Below are 23,245 nucleotides of genomic sequence, written 5' to 3' on the forward strand. Positions count from 1 at the left end.
GTGTGTTTTGGGTTTATACCCCGCACTTTTTTATATGGTTGCATTTTTGTCTTTTCATTTGGCATATAAAAGGTTAATCCCCCGTGTGGCTTGGCAATTGGTTGCTAAGCACCAATAGGCTATTTAAACTCCATGATATGGTTTCCTGTCAGCCTCTGAAGAAGTCGCCAGTTCAGTGTGACGAAACGCGTTAGGACGAAGGCATTACGTCATCATCAGAGCTTGACGAGGCCGGGTCCTGCCTGGAGTGTGTTTCGGCTGTGGAATTTAAACATCCCAATATTAAGGACTTTTAGTCTGCTACATTGGGGCTTAATTTGGAACAAGTGCCCAGCAGAATATCCATCTCCTTCTATGAGAGGACTGCGCTGGGACTGAGATTTCTCCTCCAGAGATCACTGGCGAGTGATAATTCACTGAATGCTGTCTTTACTCCTACCCTTGTGAATGCACTTTTTCCCCTTCCCACATGACATATATATATATATATATACTGCTGCGGCACAGTTTATTCAAGCATTTGCCCGTTCTGTGCCGCAGCAGTAGCCTGGCGCGCGCCCGAGTGTGACGGGCGCGCGCCGAAGCAGCGGAAGAGCGCCCTCCGATCGGGGCGCTCTCCCTACCGCTGCCGGGTCCGCCGGGTCCCCCGGAACCCCCTGCCGCTGTCCCGCGATCGCGGGACACCAGGGCTCCCTCGGGGAGCCCCTGGACACGCGTGCAGGGGGCGCACGCTCCCGATGACGCGTGACCGCGCGTCTATGACGCGCGGCACGCCGAGGGGCGGCCACTAGCAAGCCGGGAGATTTCCCGGCTTGCGGTACCGACCACACTTCAATAAAGTGTGTCGGTAGTGTATATGAAAACACAAAAGAAAAAGAAACCTCTAAAATAGCACTCAGACAAATAATTTCAAAAATATAAAGGGTACTTTAATTAAATCCAAAAGATAACAGAAAAACAAACAGCTGACCGATGAACCCGCCTGACTATTATAGATTAGTGGACAACAGAAAATAACAAAAGTTAATATATACAAAACCCAATAAAAATACAAGAAAAATTGATGCCCCAAAGAATAGACCTAACTCACTGAGGGAAAAGGTAATTTCCTGCAGTGAAGTAAATCAGACCGGCCGGTCCCAAGGAATATTACTGGCTAGAGGACATCATACAAAAAGGTCAAAAAATACAAACTAACAAAAGCATACAATCAAAGAAAACCATGGTGCTGAATTGATGACAGTTGGAGTGTAAAAGACACTATAATAAGCTAGTTGCAGTACAGATGATGTTAATAAAAGGCATACATATACAAAACTTCATTTAGTAACCCAAATACATAAAGATGCAAATAAGATGGGGAAACAAATGAGGGGTAAATAATCTGAGATACTCATCTCCTGGCAAAATGAAGTACTGCAACCATCAAACAGCACAGCACAGTCCACTATTAATGTCCAAGGATATAGGACATTGATGAAGGTTCAAAATAGAACATAGGCAGGCAGGGTCGTGAGGAAGCCTTTGCGGGCGAAACGCGTTAGTGGGCTAATTTTAATCTTTGCTGCTGCTGACCCTGCCTGCCTATGTTCTATTTTGAACCTTCATCAATGTCCTATATCCTTGGACATTAATAGTGGACTGTGCTGTGCTGTTTGATGGTTGCAGTACTTCATTTTGCCAGGAGATGAGTATCTCAGATTATTTACCCCTCATTTGTTTCCCCATCTTATTTGCATCTTTATGTATTTGGGTTACTAAATGAAGTTTTGTATATGTATGCCTTTTATTAACATCATCTGTACTGCAACTAGCTTATTATAGTGTCTTTTACACTCCAACTGTCATCAATTCAGCACCATGGTTTTCTTTGATTGTATGCTTTTGTTAGTTTGTATTTTTTGACCTTTTTGTATGATGTCCTCTAGCCAGTAATATTCCTTGGGACCGGCCGGTCTGATTTACTTCACTGCAGGAAATTACCTTTTCCCTCAGTGAGTTAGGTCTATTCTTTGGGGCATCAATTTTTCTTGTATTTTTATTGGGTTTTGTATATATTAACTTTTGTTATTTTCTGTTGTCCACTAATCTATTATAGTCAGGCGGGTTCATCGGTCAGCTGTTTGTTTTTCTGTTATCTTTTGGATTTAATTAAAGTACCCTTTATATTTTTGCAATTATTTGTCTGAGTGCTATTTTAGAGGTTTCTTTTTCTTTTGTGTTTTCATATTTAACTTTTCCTCAAGCACCACCTACAGTTTATTTTTTCTATCTGTTATAATTATCTCAGGTATATTTTTCCTGATTTAAGTAGGTTATTTAGACATTGCATTAATTTTTTGGAAGTGATGCGGTATTCATTTTTGTGTCTTTGTTATATATATATATATATATATATATATATATATATATATATATGTGTGTGTGTCATACGGAAATAGCCGTGTTAGTCCAATTGCGATTGTGCAGAATAAATGAGTTCTTCAGTATTAGGTGATACCTTTTTTATTTGGACTAACAATTTATGTCATAGGACAAGCTTTCGAGAGTTCTCCTCTCTTCCTCAGGTCAGCAATACTGATTAACAAAGGAATATGGCTAAAACAGTGTTTGGGAGAGCAGGGGGGAAAAAACAGATGTACTGTAGATAAGGTAGGGTGAGAAAGTGTTTGAAGCCATGGAAGGGTCTAAAACGGTGATAAGGAACAGCATGGAGGGGGAAGGGGATGCTTTGGGGGGGGGGATGTATGGATAAGAAGAGAGGCAGGCAGGATAATTACAAACAATTGTGATAGTGTGTGAGAAACCCCATATCCGCATTAAGTCCATTTGTTTTGGTGTCAAAGAGTCTTATCATTCTGAGTTCAAATGTTTTCCGTTCTTGGGTGCGTTTAAACATTCCATTGAGAATTTTGATTTTTAAATCATTTATGGAATGATCTGGTTGTAAGAAATGATGTCCCACAGGTGAACAGTATCTTCCTTCTTCATGATGGAGTATAGAGTGTCTGTGCATATTCATTCTGGCTTGTAGTTTTTGGCTGGTTTCCCCAATGTAGCATCCTTGGTCACATTTGTTGCATTGAATCATATACACCACATTCCTGGATGTGCAACAGTATGATCCTTTAACATTGAGTGTTCCATAATTGTGACTGGCTGTGGGATATTGGCATATATGTTTGCAGAGTTTGCAACGTGTGTTGTTGCACGGTTTTGTTCCATTCTCAGTGTCTTTAAGTTCGTTAGGAAGTTTTTCTGTTGACTAATTTCTGTTTGAAGTTATGTGGTTAACACCAGAAATTAGTCAACAGAAAACTTCCTAACGAACTTAAGACACTGATAATGGAACAAAACCGTGCAACAACACATGTTGCAAACTCTGCAAACATATATGCCAAGATTCCACAGCAAGTCACAACAATGGAACACTCAATGTTAAAGGATCATACGGCTGCACATCCAGGAATATAGTGTATATGATTCAATGCAACAAATGTGACCAAGGTTGCTACATTGGGGAAACCAGCCAAAAACTACAAGGAAGAATGATGATGCACAGACACTCTATACTCCACCATGAAGAAGGAAGATACTGCTCACCAGTGGGACATCATTTCTTACAACCAGATCATTCCATAAATGATTTAAAAATCAAAATCCTCAATGGAATGTTTAAACGCACCCAAGAACGGAAAACATTTGAACTCAGAATGATAAGACTCTTTGACACCAAAACAAAAGGACTTAATGCGGATATGGGGTTACTCACACACTATCACAATTGTTTGTAATTATCCTGCCTGCCTCTCTTCTTATCTACACCCCCCCCCCCCCAGCATCTCCTTCCCCCTCCATGCTGTTCCTTGTCACTGTTTTCCATCCTTCCATGTCTTCAAACACCACTTTCTCACCCTACATTATCTACAGTACATCTGGTTTCCAACCCCCCACCACTTTCCCAAACACCGTTATAGCCATATTCCTTTGTTAATCAATATTGCTGACCTGAGGAAGAGAGGAGAACTCTGGAAAGCTTGTCCTATGACAAATTTAGTCCAAATAAAAAAGGTATCACCTAATACTGAAGTACTAATTTATTCTGCAATAGATATTTATTCGGCAAGAGTTATTTATTCGGCAATAGATATTTATTCTGCGGTATATATATATATATATACATATATATATATACAAAACTTGGTCAAACTTTCTCAAAAGTTCATGGCTATCACAGCATGCAACGAGCCTTCACTTTTCAACCCAGACCACTGCTACTCTGTACTATAGTATAAAATCAATGACAAAGATATATATCAATACAGTGTTGGTTTTAATTCATACCATTCTTATAAATAGTTTGCAAATGGTGTACAAGCAGCCTTATTTATTTTTTTGTCCATCCAAAAATCACAGAATTTCTATATCAATCTGTATTGTGGTAACGATACAAAAAGAAAAGTTCATCAGCTTTAAAATATAAGCCAATTATTTTGATATATATATAAAATAAAAACCACGTCGTCTCTGTGCTGCTGATGCGATTCCGTTTCGGCACAACCGCCGGCATTATAAACTTTTTTTGACATTTTTTTATTCAAAATAATACAGCACTTGTACAGCTAGACACATAACAAGCGAAGGTAACGGGTGAACTACCAAGGTAGCTGGGTGTGTGCGCGTGTAAATGACATTGAGCCCATCGCCTGTTGCTGTCCGGAGGTATAAAAGGTTTTTTTTTTTTTTTTTTTTTTGCAAGTTTAACCCTATAGTTTGAAGTGCTAATCGCATCAAAGAGATGTGCTTATTGCTGTGCCAACTTCTCCAAGCGCATTTCCCCAGGTAAACCCAAGCACAATGCCGTGCCCAGGAGCGCCGTCTCGCATAGGGCCAAACGCAACAGATATGTTTAATAGGTTAAAACTAGCTGATCATAAATACAAAATCAGACATATTTACTAATACAGCTTCTGGCGCTGGACACCTTACAGACTTGTAGGATGGATTAGTAAATATGCCCCGTACTGTTTTTCTGGCAATGTTTGTATACACAGTAATGTAAAGTTCAGGGCGCCCTTATCAGTCTTCTCCCTGTTCCTCCTTGTCTTTGTACTTGGTTATATGACATATTCACAGGGGGGTGCATTAAAAGAGCAGAGCACCCCACAGAACTTTTTTTTACCCCCCCTATTGTTAACATTAGTGGGAAGCAAGGGCCTACAGAGCAGAATCATGTTCATTTCAGCTCCAGTGCACCCCCTGCTTCCCGAGATACTTACTGCAAAAGGTACTGGCAATTCCTCCCCATCAGGGGAAACAAAATGGAGGTTTAAATCTCCCGTATTAAGTGGGCCAATAGGAATCCATAATGTAACCTGTCTCAGCTTCCTATTTTCCTGCATCACACGGGTATTTAAACAACCAGAAGATACCGGAGGTATTTCTGGAAACAATGAGTCCCCGGAGCTGAAATGAACGCAGTTCAAAAAAGGTATGCATTCAACTTGGAACGCACATTTATTCAGATTACCTCATCAATGTGGTGGAGTACGATTAAAAATCACCCACTCCCCCCTTTTCTGAGTCCATGTTGAAATGAATAGTTTGCATCCTTTTTTTTTTAAATAGTTGATTTTTTGTAAAGCCATCAATCACTTCAATTACAACATCTGAACATGTCACTGTCATCCATTCCATTCGGTCCTATGTGGGACTGCACTTATAAAGGAAACATCAGGGATACATAAAAACCCTTTTGCTGCTGAAAGTGCCTACAATGCAGAGACCCTCCCGCCAGCAGAGAGCTGAAAAATACGTTCACATTATGCCATATCCCTCCACAACAATGACACAATCTTTCTCAAAGCAGCACTACTAGGGCAATTCCAGCACTTACACCTTTCTCGCAGTGTTCGTGTTCAGATAGATGAACTGTGTTTTTACTTTAAAACAGTCTGTGTCCCATAAAATTGTCCATTGCCGCTTGTTGAGCAGGGAATTTGCTCCATTTCATGTACAGTATGATCCCAAGGGACAGCTGCCAGCATCAACATCGCAGCAATAGGAAGTCACTTTCAGGAGTGCCCTATAGTGCCGGGAATTAGCACAACCAATGTAGGCAGCCATTTCTGTTCTAAACCTAAGTAAATATAGATACAATTATCACAAACAAGGTGCTTTTTAAGGGTAGGAAAATATAAACATCTACATTCAACAAAAAATAACACGTATCATTTCTTCCTATTGATTTTTTAAAAAAATGACTGTCATAGGGTCATGCGTACCTCAAATATATGTGGAGGTGTCCTATTATTTACAGATACTATGATAACTAGGTTCTACTCCTGTGATTTGGCTGGTGAGTTAAGTGCAAATCTGTTGCCCCTTTGAAGTTTGAATGCCACATTAATGATACATCGCAGGCCATTTAAAATCCCTGACTTCCATCACAGGCATCAGAGCGCTTTGCCTAATGGCCCCCGAGATCCAAATCTGTGGCACGTCATAACAGTCCTGGAGGTTGGGGCCTGACTATGTTGGTAATCACCCCAGTGTCCAAGGGACCAACAAATCAGGGAGGAAGACAATCAAGGTGAGCTTTACTTAATTCAGGTATTTCACACTGCACTGCAGGCCCCACAAACACCATGGGGATTAAATGTACTTTACAGGTTCAGAATGCTAAAATAAACAAGGCTCAACACCCAGAAACATGAAATGTTCCCATCTCCAGCGGGAAGCGGGAGACGCAGCATGACATACAGTAGTATGGAGGCTGCGTGGTATGGAACGCAAATCTTTACCCTGACCCGCTGCATCACTTTCACCTCTTGACTGCGTCAAATTTAAGGAACGTGTAAATCAAGTTTCTTACATTGAACACCGATTGTTAATCAAGTAGGTTGACGTTATGTGAAAGCTGGTGGAGTTTGTCATGCAGCAACAGGGGGTCGATAACATGGTGCAGGGCTACAGAATCGAATACGTCTCAACAGAATACGTGCGCCATGCAACTTTGCAATGGACATTCCACAAATCATAAGCTGACGCGCACACAGCAAACTCAGGTCAATGTATCAAAGTACTCTGCGCCTAAGAGATACAAGACAAAAAGGACTGTGTTCATTTTGCTCCACAACCACCTTTATACCATAAGAGTAGATTAATATGAACGGCCGTTTTCACACAATCACACTTCTCAGTCTATCCTACAGATCTTTATAACTCTCTCTGCAGAGTGTCTGAAGAAGGGTCATGGCGACCCGAAACATTACCTTTCGGGACTACTGATCTGCATCTTTTGAAACCAGCATCTATTAAGCCTTACCTGGCTACTCACGGGACTATGGGAGGATGAGTGCATTTTTGATTTATTGTTATTTGAACTAACATCTACTTGCAATGCAACATTTGTAAAAAAAATAAAATAAAAAATAAAGTTTTTAAATATGTGAAATGGCATAAATTTGCAATTGCAGAGTGCCTGGAATTGCTTTATTTGGATAATTTTGGTGGGGTTTAGCATATGCATTCCCTGTGCACTGATGAAACAATTTATTTTGTGGCTTCCATTTGTGCTTTTCTTTATTGAGGTGTGCACAGCACACCACTTCTTCTTTCTTTTGCACTGTGACTTTCTTTTGCACTGTGACTAGTGAATGTTTTCTGTAAATCTATTTACTATTGCCCTAGAAAGGTGCAGCACTGCAAAGAGTTACTTGCAATACAAATAAGGGCGCAAATTACCTTAACACATTAATGCTTCAGTGAATTCAAGAATGCCTTGCAACAGAATTGGGAGCTTGAGTGACACATCACCGCCACATCCCAAGACGCGTTTCGCCGGATCCTTATTGTTTGTGGTGATTGGGAATTTATCTATATCTTTTAGCGAAGCCAAAGAGGAGCAGAACACGAGGAAGTTATTAAATCATTTCATGGAAGGGATTAACTAGAAATGCTAATTATATATGCGTTGTAAAACCTGTATTTTATACAGACTAAATATGGCTACATAAATTATGAGAATTTGGGAGGGTTCCAAAAATGTTTCCTGTTTGGTAATGGTGCAAAAAGCACTGTCATTAGTTTCCATGTTAATGGAGGTGTGATACACATCTATGAGAAATATTTTATAGTTATGCAATATGAATTCTCTCTTATATGGGATATATCCACTGACGCGTGATCGCCGTCGTTAACAGCTATTCAATTAATCGCACCGTGGTAATTTAATTATAAAACTCGGCTAACTAAAGGCTGTAAGGCAAACCAGGCGCCATTCACTGGTCCCATGTGCACTTCTAACATCTTGTTAGGGGAAGAGGTTTTAATGCATAGTTTTCTGGAACATCCAGTGTCCAGAAATGAGCCGGCTTCTGCATTTCTCTTGACTTCTTATTGCCTGGTTATCTGTGTGGACATTATGCCTGACCGTGCCAAGCTGCAGATCTCCCCCACTCAGAAGGTAGAGGAGGCCCTAAGTTTATACCACACTGTAGTGCAGGCCTGCACAACTCCATTCCTCGAGGGTCGCAAACCGGCCAGGTTTTCAGGATTTCCCTACTTCAGCACAGCCGATTCAATTAGTGGCTCAGTCATACCTAGCCACTAATTGAGCCAGCTGTGCTGAAGTAGAGAGATCCTTAAAACCTGGCCTGTTTGCGGCCCTCGAGGACTGGACTTGTGCAGGCCTGCTGTAGGCACTTGTGAGATATAAGAGGAGCACAGCCCAAACTAACACAATGCATTGGAAGCACCTACTGCTGTAAAGCATATTCCACTCCCCAACGCCTTGCTAGGCCCATCTGACAGAAAAGGGGTTATAAGTCCAAAAATAATTTAAAAAAATAATAATATTACCATTCTGGTGACCAACGTGACCTGTGTTTATAGATGGGTACATGTTAACAACATTCAGGCACCACAGGAGTTGCAGTACTATCTGTATTTGATACTACGTTGAGGAGAAAGGACTTTACCCTACGCTTTAAATAAAAAAAAAAAGAAGCAGAAAGGGTTAAACCTGCTTCACAAGTCCACTCCCCAGGAGTCAGATATTTACCTAATCAGTTAGCCAGATAAGCCTACCTTTAATTATCACTAAGCCAACTCAATGAGGAATGTGTTGCCCGGAACACCTAGCCTGTCTGAGACATTATTTCCTCCTCAGATGGCTCTTTCTTTGCATCACACACCCTGGGTGAAACGTGCGCACTGTTCTTTATTTTTCAAGTGACCCTTTCAGGGTGTTAACCCCCCCAAGGCGTGTGCCACCAGAATCTGACTTGTTCCCACAAAGGCTGTAAAGGGAGCGGCTGAGGATTTAAAAGGGAGTGAGTCAACTTGGCAGAGGTTGTGCCAAACCCACGCAACGCTGGGCATGCTGCCACAACAGGGAAGGGGCAGCTGCAATGCCTTTCCCTCTCCACAGGGGGCAGCGTCAAAACTCGCAGACTCGACTGTGCTCCCCTTGCAAACTGATGTAGGGAGCGGTGCAAGCATCGTTCACCGTTAAAAGGATGCAACGAGAGTCTAACTAATGTTGCGTTTCTCAGACTGGGCTCAGACTAAACTCCGCTCACGTTGATGAGCGGTTTTGGCGAAAAGGTTCAAAAAGTGGTAAGGGAAGAAGTTATTTTTTTCTAATTAATGACGGGAAGTATCTGAGTTTACGTCACCGGTACACACCACTTTTCTTTGCGTCTATTACCTCCTGCAGGACGGAGATGGCATTAACCTACGCTCGGGGCGTTTTCGGCTACAATTCCCCATTGACATCCACGGGAATTTCAGCTGAAAACGGCCCGATTGGCTGCTTCGGCGAATATAAAATAAGCCCCCTAGACTTTCTTACATAGGACTGCGCGAACAGAGAATCCTTATCCTAAAACGTAGCAGCATGATACATATGGGCTGCATCTCCATTACTTCGATACTAGCATGCCACTGCAATATCCATTTCAATGGGGCAGGGTGCTCAACTCCGGTCCTCAAGCCCCCCCCCCCCCCCCAAACAGGTCAGGTTTTTAGGATATCCCTGCTTCAGCACAGGTGGCTCAGTCTATGACCGAGCCGCCTGTGCTGAAGCAGGGATATCCTGAAAACCTGACCTGTCGGGGGGAGGAGGGCTTGAGGATTGTAGTTGAGCCCCCCAGCATCAATAGGGTATCACTTGTAGCGTAGAGATGAACATTTCCACACCCCAAGCCTGTAAAAATACATCAACATCTATGCACAAGTCACTTCATTAAAGTTCATTCCCTGCTGTTTTACCCAACGCAAACCTTACCCCAACACACACTCTTATTGCCGTCCTGTCTTATAGAAAAATGAAGGGATTCTTCCCTTGCGAGATCCACAAATTCATTTCCATCCCACTACAGATCACAACTCGCAGGCTGCAGGTTTGGTGAATATTGTGGTTTCTAACTGAAATCGGGGTCGTATTTTCTGTTCCCAAAATCGAATGTGAGAAGGCCGAGGTGCAAGCCGGTGTCCTAGTATTTCACCAGGAAAGCGAGGAGCGATGGGTTAGTGCCCGCGGTTTGGATGGTAATGACAGGTACTGAGCGTCAATACTTTCCCCCCTCGTTTTAACAAGACAACATAACATATTTGAAATGGGTCTCTGTCCATTTAATCACACAGCTAAAAACCCTTAAAAAACTGTTTATAAATTATTCTGCCCTGCAGTTCAAAATGACTGAGCTCCTATTTAATAGCGTGTCCCATATCGCAACGGGCATGCTGCGCCATCCTGTACTGCCCCATGAGAATTATTGCCATCATTAATTAGGTGGCATTGCCGAAATCCTTCCAGATTGTTTTGCATCAACGTGTGTTACAGCCCCGCCGAATGCACCGGGCAGCTGCAGCCATGTGAAACACTGCTTGCCATAAAGCACCGGCAGAGACCATATTGTCATTGCCGCTGTTAAAACTCAGCTGCAGTCTATCCACCAATATCATTAAATGAGCAACAGCGTTAGCATGAACTGCTGCTTTATTGGCCAGTCCTATTATTGGCTCACTTCAATTTGGCCGGTTCCAGTCCCCTCTGTCCTTCTTAACAGCACCAGACATGTGTAATTCTAGCAGGAGATGTCTTTTAGCAGCTGCTGTTAATTAACAGAGATCAACAGTTGCAGGAGATTCTTACTATGTTACCGTGATGAAACCTTGTAAACACCCCCAAAAATCTCAGCTCTTGGCAGCATGCTGTGCTTTAAGGAAAAAAAGAGTACTGTAATAAATACCCAACTAAGATACAAAGACAATGTAGCCAGGACTGGTTTCCAGTCTGACCTTCCTGGCCATAAACCCTGGTAAGAGCAGGCCTGCCAGGAGTAATCATGGGTTTTCCCCACCCACAGCAGCTTCAGTGAGTCACAGGGGACGCCGTGGGACTATGCCTGTGTGTGGCCAATCAGGGCTTCAGACATAGTGCCTGCTTCCCTTGTACTGCAGGAGCTGCACACCACACATGTTACAACAAAAAAACAAATTTGATATGATGCACATCACCTTAGAAATAACAATTTAACAACAAAGCTGCTGCTGGGAAATTATCAACCATGGTTTGGGTTTACAGCCTTAGGCGACCCGTGAAGAACACCACACATTATAAGGGGTGCATGCAAAGGACAAGCGGCGTTACCCAAATGCAGCCTAATTCTGGGGTACCGCATGATAAATGGAGTTGTGGGATTGCTTGGCCCCATCGCTTGCCCTGTAATGCAGAATATGGCAAATGCAAGCAATCATACACTTTAGCCCCTTGAAAAGAGGTGGGGGATTCATCTGGAACTGGGACCCCATTTTTATTCCAGCTTGGCTCCCTAGGTGTAAAGGGGTCAAACAATGGGGGCTCCCAGCCCCACCTGGCAAAGAAGGGGATTAAAACGGTAACAAGCCGTAAAATACAGCAGCGCCTGAAAGTTGTCGGACGCTGCGAGGTTGGCGCTCTGCTCCGCCTAGCGTATGCGAGAACACACATTCCCTGGCAGAAGGGCCTGCAACCCCTTGGCTGCCACACCGGTAAATGTGTGTAACCCCTCTGCAACGCGTTGCCGGCCTCCTCTGACACCCACAGCAACCAATGCGATGCAGCGGCAGTTCCTAAGTTGCAGTGATCAGGGCAGTCACAGGAAATAGCACAACTAGAGAAGAAATGTTCTCACTTCTCCAAAGCGGAAAACTGCAGGAGTATTGCACTGCATGGCGCGAGGTCAGGTAACAAACCCATGGGGGGGGGGGGGACTGGGGCTTTACTTAGCAGCCCACCAAACCCTATTCTGGCAAGAAATTGGTTAATAAACTGCGACCCTTGTGTAAATGCAGTCTCCTGTATTGGCATTAGAGAGAATTGCTTTAGAATGCGATTAGCCTTGCACTCAACTGGCTCATTATAACAATGGGGTCCCCAGCAGTAAGAAAAGACTGTCCATAGAATATAATACTAAGAACTTTCCATAAGCAGCAGCGTTAGTTACGTTATCCTTGTAGCAGCCGTACAGTCTCTTGTCTCTGTAAGGGCTATCCACTAAACTGGCTTCTATCCTTCTAACTTCAGTGAAAAGCCCTCCCTGCCTCTCCCACTCTGAGCCTAGAATTCATTTCAACCCAGCTACTTTTTTAAATTATTATTATTATTATTATTATACAGTAGCTACACACCAAACCCTTCATAGCATTTCTCATCAGGTAGAGTGGGTAGGGGATAAAAAACGGACTCCCTTATCAAAAACACAAAGCAGCTCCCATTTTTCCACTCCCGTATTTTTGCTATGGAGAAAGCGCTTAGAGAAGCTTGGATAGTAAATTAAATGGTCATTTGAATGAAGAGCTGGTAATTTATCTAGTGTCTCTGCTTAAAAACAGTATGATAGATGAATGATAGAACCTATTCCATACCCCGTCCAGTGCTGAAAATGTCCAAGGCACTTTGCATAACCTGTTCTCCTGCTACTCGCTAAAACCAGGGATATGACGCTGTGCAAACCTTGTCTGCGTGTAACCAAATGCATTTGTAAGGAACAGCAGCAGCCACCTGTTCAGACACATGAAGGCACTCATGAGTTAAGTCATCATAGGACAGCATCACCCTATTGCTTCGTAGTAATCCCGCTCCACTCTGCCTCATTGTAAGTAATGCTTATGGCACCAAAAAGGATTTTAAGGGAAAGGTGAACATTATTTTTGCAATGGCCCATGCACTGACCACTCTGCAGGGCTATCCCGCCTCACCTCCCTGAATATCCAAAGTATTCGCCTTCCTGACTCCGCATCATTCTAAGGGTTATACATGTTCTAGTTCCCAGTTCCTGCATTTCTATTGCAGGGGAAAACCAGGACCGGATTAGAACCCCTTGATGACCAGGTGGTCGACGGTAATATTGTGCTAGTTATATTCGAAGTGCTCGAGCGTCTTGTGAAAAGTGTGATGAGGGGGAATCAACAAGGGAGAATGTAGTATTCTAAGCCTGCGACACCCTAATTGTTACCTCGTCAAAAGGGGGGAAAAAACAAAATAAATGAATCTTTCGTTTAAGGCTCTAAACCAGGGGTGTGCTCATTTTTCTTTTCGCGCCCCCTTCTGATCTCCGCCCCTGCTCGCACGCCCCCCTCCTTACCTGCTATCTGGCTTCGGCGGCATCATGGGACGTCACGATGTTATGTGACGTTGTGTGCCATTTGACACCGCGTTGTGGGAGCAGGTAAGAGAAGTTACAGAGGCCTCGCGCCTCCCCCGGCATTTAATTTAAATGCCTTGTTGAAGAGTGCAGGGCCTCTGTAACCGCCGCACCCACTAGAAAATCCCACCCCCAGGAGTTTGCGCACCCCTGCTCTAAACTGCTCGTCTCTTCCTTTACCTCTCTCCCTAAAATACGCGGTTTCCTCTGTCCAACTCCAGCGAGATGGCAGAAAGGAGCTCAGCGCATCACAGTTACTCTGTCTCAAGTATCGCATTTCAAGTCAACGATGAAGGAATAAAATCGCTGTGGCAATCAGGGGAGGCCTGCTGAGATAAGCCAGGGGTGGAGGCCTGCTGAGATAAGCCAGGGGTGGAGGCCTGCTGAGATAAGCCAGGGGTGGAGGCCTGCTGAGATAAGCCAGGGGTGGAGGCCTGCTGAGATAAGCCAGGGGTGGAGGCCTGCTGAGATAAGCCAGGGGTGGAGGCCTGCTGAGATAAGCCAGGGGTGGAGGCCTGCTGAGATAAGCCAGGGGTGGAGGTTGCTTCCACAACATGCAAAAATAAACAAAACCAGTCTCCATTCTGATCTCCAGATTGGTCCCACTGGACTCCGTGGAGTCCGCAAATGTCAGTTTGAGGTGCCCTTGTGTGAGGCATAAGCCCGTCACAGCTCTCTGAGCCACTGAGGTACGTTATGGTAAAACAAGTCGAACACAGATAGTGATCACCAGGAAGGCAGGTGGCGGGCAGTCAGGCAAAGTACATGGTGCGCAGCGTGTCCTGGTGAACCTGTACAGCCTTTGCCAGCGCCTGCGGGTCTCTTCCGTTGCTCTGTCCGGAGATGTGGCTGCCTTCTCCGCTGCAAGAGAGGTGGAAACATACTCGTCAGCTTAACGGTCAGGGTCATCCTGGTTATTAACTCCTAACCTGAAACATGTCAGGGATTTGAGTCCTAAAGAACTGCGCTGTGTATCCCACAAAGCAGAGAGGGGTTAAAAAGAAGCGCCAGACACGGAGTTCAGTTGAACGAGGACAAAGAGTTGGGTGAATACGTCGCTCTTCTACAATATATGTATTCTAAATCAGTGGTCCTCAAATCTATCGGTAGGGTCCACCCAGGTTTTCAGGGCAATAACCAATATCCTAATGTAATTAAACTGTGTGCATTCACCTAACCGCAAATGTATTGGTTATTGCCAAAACTTGCTGTGGTAGCTGTACACTGGAGAGGTAAAGGAAACCGCTGGATGAATAAATCTGAATTTGCACACCATTTCTCTGTAACCAACTGTGTGTGTATGTATATGTGCATAGCATTTTCTTTCCTTGCCCACCTATTACAATATTGGCAGTGTATTTTATACTCCTAAATCAACATATTTTATCACTCGCTTATCAATAATATGAAGATTCATTCTTCATATTTACTACCACGTGAAAGAAAAAAAAGTGTCAAATAAATATATGAAAAACACCAATTCACCATAATGGTACTAATTATATGAACAAAAAATATTACTTGACATTACAATTCTCAAATGACAGACAGACAGACAGAAATCCATACACACAACACGTAATAATTCCACGACTGCAGAAAATATCTATATTTTTTTATATGGACAACTAGTGAAGATAGATTTTGTTTATTCAAGCTGCGTGGACGTGAAATGTCTTTAGAAAAGATGAGCGTTATCTAACCATGCAAATTATTATCACCTATGATGAAACCAACTCGTGCAGCGCAGGCTCAGAGGCGGAAAAGGAAACGCGCCGGCAGGAGCCCCCCACTGACCTGTCGTGTTCCTTATCCACCAAGTGGTACCGCGCCCTGAATGCCACCAGGCGCGCGTAGTACGCCGGGGCTGGGATAGAGACGGAGCGCGTGCAGCGCACGTACGTGTGGCACAGCTGGTAGGTGAGGATCTGCAGCTCGTCTGCAGTAAAGCGGTTGTCGTCCCAGAGAACGTAGTAGTGGGAGGGGCGGCTGGTGCCCTGTGGAGGAAATGTACAGCAGTGGTCACGCGGGGACAGCATTAGGGCTAAAAGGGTATTTAACCAGCAAAGTTTCTCACTGCTGTTAATCCGCCCCTCAAAAAATGTGTCCATACGCCACACTTTAACACTTTTGCTGCCAGAGGGGGCAGTGTAAGGCAGGTCCATTTGGCAGACAAAGGGTTAATTGTGTGTTACTCAACATCTCCCGTTTACAAGAGGTCCTGTGCAAGGGGAAGACAGAAGACGGGCAGTGTGCAGCGTCCGTGGCGTGAGAATCTCACAGGGCGCCGTATCCCCCCATAGCTGGAGTGTATTAAACACAAAGAGAGAGGTTTTCAAACTTTTGGTGATAATCCTCAAATCTTCGGGTCATTTTGTTTCCCGTGTTTGTAAAATGATCAGGATGACAATTTTATTTTTGAATTGATCAAATATTTCACTACGAGACATACATTCAAACTCATTTTCAAGTAGGTCCTGGGAGTCATCAAAGGAGCACTCAGAGCGCTTAAAAATAATGTTTATATATGATAGAAGCAGTGGGGTCTCCGGAGCAGAACCCCATTCATTTCAGCTGCGGGGACCCCCTGCTTCCGGAGATACTTACCTCTGTAGAAGGTGCCGGTAGCTGCTCCGGCTGAGCTAGCTGGAGTTTAAAGTTTAAAGCTCCCGTGTAACTCGGGCCAATAGGAAGCGGATCCTGGTGACGTCACGGCTTCCTATTGGCCTGCAGGACACAGAAGCTTTGAATTGAAACTCCTCCATAATGTGAACCCTGGTAGCCGAGCTGAGCCACTCCCTTTCGTAAGTATGTATCTTGGGAAGCTTGGGGTCCCCGGAGCAGAAATTAACGGGGTTCAGCTGCACAGCCCCCCTGCTTCAATCCTGTGTAAACAGTTTTTTTTTTAAATTAGAAAAAAAAAGCGCTTGGACTTCCGCTTTAATTAAACAGATAAACATAAGTGCCTAATAACTGTCGGACCCCAAGAAAAGGAAAACATACATTTTCCCCGGCATACAAATCAGTAACATGGTTACAGTAAAGGTAATTCAATGTATCTAAGGAAACCAGTTACGCTGATAAGTTGTTTCATACTTTGGGGACCCCTTTTGACCCTGAGAAATTGTCTACATGTAGGATCCCCGTGTGGCCGGTATGCTGGAACGCCATTACTGCATCGGTCTGCGCCAGCTCTCCTGGGGGTCCATGTACCCAGTAAGTGCGCCTCCTTCCTCTGCGTTACCTGGATGCCCGCATGACTGCACAGATAGAAGTCAAACTCAAACGGGTGCGTGATGTTGGTATCGACCGTCGTCCCCGCTGGAATGTTTCCGCTTTTTCCGATCTGTCAAAAACACATCGAGGGGAAAACCTACGGTCAGATGGAGCCTGACTGAGTGTCTCCGGCACCGCGGCAAGGTGCGGGAACGTGACCGCGGCCGGCCACAGTGATGTCATGGCTGGTGCGGTATCCCGCGCCGCGTCATTTTGCTTTTTCAGCCACGGCTCCTGACAGCGAGTCTGGCTACACCTGAATGTCTGTGTGTGTATATATTGATTTATATAGATAAGACTGTGCATACACTTATATATGGTACAAAGCAGAGACAAACATCAAATCAAACGGAAAGAAAGGAGTCCCTAACTCAAAGAGCTTTTACAACCTCTGGTGTGTTGAGGGAGTTACAGAAAAGGGGAACATGGATGTGCATTGGTTTTTAGAGCGAGTATAAGGCTGCGCTTATAGTCCTTGCTACGGCGATGACGCGACGTCATTCGTCACAGCAGCGATTTTTGCTTATAGTGTTAGAGACAATAGACAGTGACGGTGATGGGGGCGTGTCCATGAGCGGTTTGCCCTCATTGGCTGAACCGCTCACGTGGCCGCTGACATCACGGAAATATACATTTTCATTGACTTCCAGCGATCGCGGCCAAGCCGTCGCTCCGTCGTCATCCTACTATAGGTGCACGCGATGGATTCAATACATTTGTTTTGACGCGACGTCGCCGGGACTATAAGCGCGGCCATAGAGGCGGCATGTGCATGCGGAACAGCGCTAAGACGTTACTGAAAGGCTTCAGGTTTGTTAACAGACGGATGCTGAAGATGCGGAGAGGAGGCGTTTGTCAGATAATGTTCTCACATTACAGTACATCACAGGGTATTTTAGTATTAGGGAGAAGGAGCCGCTCAGCGAGTAAAGACACTGACTGTAAACAATGAAATTGAGCTTGAATCGGGGGAACCTGGTTCAATTCCCGGTGTCAGCTGTTTGTGACTTTGGGCAAGTCACTTTATCTCCCTGTGCCTCAGGCACCAAACATAGATTGTAAGCTCCATGGGGCAGGGACTGTGTGTGTAACATTCCGATGTGCTGCTTGCCGTGCACTATACGGTAATCGTGAAGCGCTTTGCGTCCCATTGGGAGAGAAGCGCTATATGAAATAAGGTTATTATTAATCTCCACTGCATTGCTAAGTATACAATCTGTCTTCAATGCACATCATTTCACTTGATGTGGACAGTTACACCGTACACTGTTTGTATGACATCAGTGCTGGCATTAAAAAAAAAAAAGGGATTAAAGATTATTATAAAAACCGTTGTAAACTATATTTAAAAAAAAAAAAAAAAAGGAATAAATGTTTTGCAGCAAATAATAAAATACGGAAGAACTTGCTAAACAGAACGGCACAGGACAATGACCCCCTGTAACCGTCCCGGATCACTTACCCGCTCACTGCGGTCAGCGCAGAAGAGCCGCGTGTGGTGACGCTTCTGCACAACGACATAGGTGATGCCAGGTTGGTAATCCTTCTCCAGTTTGATGCAGGCGTCCCGGATCGCCAGCAGCTCATAGTGCAGAATCTGGGGAGGGCAGAAAACCAGGCAGCAGCTCAGAGCTTGTGATAAAACCCACCAAAGAGGCCGATACAACCGTAATCCCTGCTGTAGCTGCCCCCTCCCCCGTCACTCTCATTTCTCACTTGATCTCCTTACCTGCTGTTGCTGTCCCCTTCTCCCTCCCTCCCTCCATCCCTCACACATACTCATTACCTGCTGTAGCTGTCCCCTTCTCCCTCCCTCCCTCCCTCCATCCCTCACACATACTCATTACCTGCGATAGATGTCACCACTCTCTATTTCTTTTCCTCTTTCTGTCCTACTGTACCTGCAGTAGCTATTCCTACCTCCCTCTCATTACCTGCGATAGCTGTGCCTGTACCACATTGCCTCTGATAGCAGTCTCTCGCTCTCTCCCTTCCTCATTGCCTCTGATAGCAGTCTCTCGCTCTCTCCCTTCCTCATTGCCTCTGATAGCAGTCTCTCGCTCTCTCCCTTCCTCATTACCTGTGGTAGCAGTCTCTCTCTCACTCTTTCCCTCCTCATTACCTGTGGTAGCAATCTCTTTCACTCCGTTCCTCATTACCTGTGGTAGCAGTCTCTCCCTCCCTCATTACCTGCGGTATCAGTCTCTCCCTCCCTCATTACCTGTGGTAGCAGTCTCTCTCTCCCTCATTACCTCTGGTAGTAGTTTCTCTCTCCCTCATTACCTGTGGTAGTAGTTTCTCTCTCCCTCATTACCTGTGGTAGCAGTCTCTCCCTCATTACCTGTGGTAGCAGTCTCTCCCCCTCATTACCTGTGGTAGCAGTCTCTCCCCCTCATTACCTGTGGCAGCAGTCTCTCTCACATTACCTGTGGTAGCTGACTCTCTCCCTCATTACCTGTGGCAGCAGTCTCTCTCACATTACCTGTGGTAGCTGTCTCTCGCTCACATTACCTGTGGTAGCAGTCTCTCTTTCATTACCTGTGGTAGCAGTCTCTCTCTCTCACATTACCTGTGGTAGCTGTCTCTCGCTCACATTACCTGTGGTAGCAGTATCTCTCACATTACCTGTGGTAGCAGTCTCTCTCTCTCTCATTACCTGTGGTAGCAGTCTCTCTCTCACATTACCTGTGGCAGCAGTCTCTCTCACATTACCTGTGGTAGCAGTCTCTCTCACATTACCTGTGGTAGCAGTCTCTCTCTCATTACCTGTGGTAGCAGTCTCTCTCTCACATTACCTGTGGTAGCAGTCTCTCTCACATTACCTGTGGCAGCAGTCTCTCTCACATTACCTGTGGCAGCAGTCTCTCTCTCTCACATTACCTGTGGTAGCAGTCTCTCTCTCTCTCATTACCTGTGGTAGCAGCCTCTCTCATTACCTGTGGTAGCAGTCTCTCTCTCTCTCATTACCTGTGGTAGCAGTCTCTCTCTCACATTACCTGTGGCAGCAGTCTCTCTCACATTACCTGTGGTAGCAGTCTCTCTCACATTACCTGTGGTAGCAGTCTCTCTCTCATTACCTGTGGTAGCAGTCTCTCTCTCACATTACCTGTGGTAGCAGTCTCTCTCACATTACCTGTGGCAGCAGTCTCTCTCACATTACCTGTGGCAGCAGTCTCTCTCTCTCACATTACCTGTGGTAGCAGTCTCTCTCTCTCTCTCATTACCTGTGGTAGCAGCCTCTCTCATTACCTGTGGTAGCAGTCTCTCTCTCTCTCATTACCTGTGGTAGCAGTCTCTCCCTCATTACCTGTGGTAGCAGTCTCTCCCCCTCATTACCTGTGGTAGCAGTCTCTCCCCCTCATTACCTGTGGTAGCTGTCCCTCTCACATTACCTGTGGTATCTGTCTCTCTCTCTCATTACCTGTGGTAGCTGACTCTCTCCCTCATTACCTGTGGCAGCAGTCTCTCTCACATTACCTGTGGTAGCTGTCTCTCGCTCACATTACCTGGGGTAGCAGTCTCTCTTTCATTACCTGTGGTAGCAGTCTCTCTCTCTCACATTACCTGTGGTAGCTGTCTCTCACTCACATTACCTGTGGCAGCAGTCTCTCTCACATTACCTGTGGTAGCTGTCTCTCGCTCACATTACCTGGGGTAGCAGTCTCTCTTTCATTACCTGTGGTAGCAGTCTCTCTCTCTCACATTACCTGTGGTAGCTGTCTCTCACTCACATTACCTGTGGCAGCAGTCTCTCTCACATTACCTGTGGCAGCAGTCACTCTCACATTACCTGTGGCAGCAGTCTCTCTCTCTCACATTACCTGTGGCAGCTGTCTCTCTCACATTACCTGTGGCAGCAGTCTCTCTCACATTACCTGTGGCAGCAGTCTCTCTCTCTCACATTACCTGTGGCAGCAGTCTCTCTCTCTCACATTACCTGTGGCAGCAGTCTCTCTCACATTACCTGTGGCAGCAGTCTCTCTCACATTACCTGTGGCAGCAGTCTCTCTCTCTCACATTACCTGTGGCAGCAGTCTCTCTCTCTCACATTACCTGTGGCAGCAGTCTCTCTCTCTCACATTACCTGTGGCAGCAGTCTCTCTCTCTCACATTACCTGTGGCAGCAGTCTCTCTCTCTCACATTACCTGTGGCAGCAGTCTCTCTCACATTACCTGTGGCAGCAGTCTCTCTCACATTACCTGTGGCAGCAGTCTCTCTCACATTACCTGTGGCAGCAGTCTCTCTCACATTACCTGTGGCAGCAGTCTCTCTCACATTACCTGTGGCAGCAGTCTCTCTCACATTACCTGTGGCAGCAGTCTCTCTCTCTCACATTACCTGTGGCAGCAGTCTCTCTCTCTCACATTACCTGTGGCAGCAGTCTCTCTCACATTACCTGTGGTAGCAGTCTCTCTCTCTCTCATTACCTGTGGTAGCAGCCTCTCTCATTACCTGTGGTAGCAGTCTCTCTCTCTCTCATTACCTGTGGTAGCAGTCTCTCTCTCACATTACCTGTGGCAGCAGTCTCTCTCACATTACCTGTGGTAGCAGTCTCTCTCACATTACCTGTGGTAGCAGTCTCTCTCTCACATTACCTGTGGTAGCAGTCTCTCTCACATTACCTGTGGCAGCAGTCTCTCTCACATTACCTGTGGCAGCAGTCTCTCTCTCTCACATTACCTGTGGTAGCAGTCTCTCTCTCTCTCATTACCTGTGGTAGCAGCCTCTCTCATTACCTGTGGTAGCAGTCTCTCTCTCTCTCATTACCTGTGGTAGCAGTCTCTCCCTCATTACCTGTGGTAGCAGTCTCTCCCCCTCATTACCTGTGGTAGCAGTCTCTCCCCCTCATTACCTGTGGTAGCTGTCTCTCGCTCACATTACCTGTGGTATCTGTCTCTCTCTCTCATTACCTGTGGTAGCTGACTCTCTCCCTCATTACCTGTGGCAGCAGTCTCTCTCACATTACCTGTGGTAGCTGTCTCTCGCTCACATTACCTGGGGTAGCAGTCTCTCTTTCATTACCTGTGGTAGCAGTCTCTCTCTCTCACATTACCTGTGGTAGCTGTCTATCACTCACATTACCTGTGGCAGCAGTCTCTCTCACATTACCTGTGGTAGCTGTCTCTCGCTCACATTACCTGGGGTAGCAGTCTCTCTTTCATTACCTGTGGTAGCAGTCTCTCTCTCTCACATTACCTGTGGTAGCTGTCTCTCACTCACATTACCTGTGGCAGCAGTCACTCTCACATTACCTGTGGCAGCAGTCTCTCTCTCTCACATTACCTGTGGCAGCTGTCTCTCTCACATTACCTGTGGCAGCAGTCTCTCTCACATTACCTGTGGCAGCAGTCTCTCTCACATTACCTGTGGCAGCAGTCTCTCTCTCTCACATTACCTGTGGCAGCAGTCTCTCTCTCTCACATTACCTGTGGCAGCAGTCTCTCTCACATTACCTGTGGCAGCAGTCTCTCTCACATTACCTGTGGCAGCAGTCTCTCTCACATTACCTGTGGCAGCAGTCTCTCTCTCTCACATTACCTGTGGCAGCAGTCTCTCTCTCTCACATTACCTGTGGCAGCAGTCTCTCTCTCTCACATTACCTGTGGCAGCAGTCTCTCTCACATTACCTGTGGCAGCAGTCTCTCTCACATTACCTGTGGCAGCAGTCTCTCTCACATTACCTGTGGCAGCAGTCTCTCTCACATTACCTGTGGCAGCAGTCTCTCTCACATTACCTGTGGCAGCAGTCTCTCTCACATTACCTGTGGCAGCAGTCTCTCTCTCTCACATTACCTGTGGCAGCAGTCTCTCTCTCTCACATTACCTGTGGCAGCAGTCTCTCTCACATTACCTGTGGCAGCAGTCTCTCTCTCTCACATTACCTGTGGCAGCAGTCTCTCTCTCTCACATTACCTGTGGCAGCAGTCTCTCTCACATTACCTGTGGCAGCTGTCCCTCAGGGACGCCGTCCCGGTAGAAGATGATGCGCGTGGGTTTGAAGCGCGTGGACTTGTAGAACTGGATGAGAAGCTCCCTCACCATGTAGGACAGATCCTCGATGATCTCCTGCCGCGGGCGCTGAACTCTCACCGTGGCACAATACCGGCTGGGATGGGCATCCATACTGCCCACTACCTGCAACAGCACAAGAGCTGTGTGTCAGTGTGTGTCAGTGTGTGCATCAGTGCGAGTGTGTGAATATGCCAGTCCTACTCTGAAAGTGTGTTCTGTGCTAGTGAGAACAATACTAAACACAGCCCCAAAAAAAGATGTT

The 23,245-nt window shown here is 45.6% G+C and overlaps 1 protein-coding gene across 2 annotated transcripts in view; it reads right to left on the reverse strand.

The window, feature by feature from the left end:
• Positions 1-4,312: 4,312 nt before the first annotated feature.
• Positions 4,313-23,245, reverse strand: part of LOC142497147 (protein argonaute-1) — a 50,899-nt gene continuing 31,966 nt past the window's right edge. Inside the window, exons 15-20 of one of the 2 annotated variants that reach the window (XR_012802186.1) lie at positions 22,912-23,106; positions 18,433-18,567; positions 16,939-17,040; positions 15,492-15,691; positions 13,875-14,555; positions 4,313-6,139 (exon numbers count right to left, since the gene is read on the reverse strand). Coding sequence is in view for 1 of the 2 variants with exons in the window: in XM_075604570.1 (XP_075460685.1) it covers positions 14,447-14,555; positions 15,492-15,691; positions 16,939-17,040; positions 18,433-18,567; positions 22,912-23,106 (741 nt within the window). In the remaining variant the exon portion in view is untranslated. Of the gene's footprint in view, positions 6,140-10,107; positions 14,556-15,491; positions 15,692-16,938; positions 17,041-18,432; positions 18,568-22,911; positions 23,107-23,245 lie in introns of those variants that run through there. The other variant, XM_075604570.1, reaches the window with a different exon arrangement.

This window comes from Ascaphus truei, chromosome 6 (genome assembly GCF_040206685.1).
Source record: "Ascaphus truei isolate aAscTru1 chromosome 6, aAscTru1.hap1, whole genome shotgun sequence".
In the NCBI taxonomy this organism is placed as follows: domain Eukaryota; kingdom Metazoa; phylum Chordata; class Amphibia; order Anura; family Ascaphidae; genus Ascaphus; species Ascaphus truei.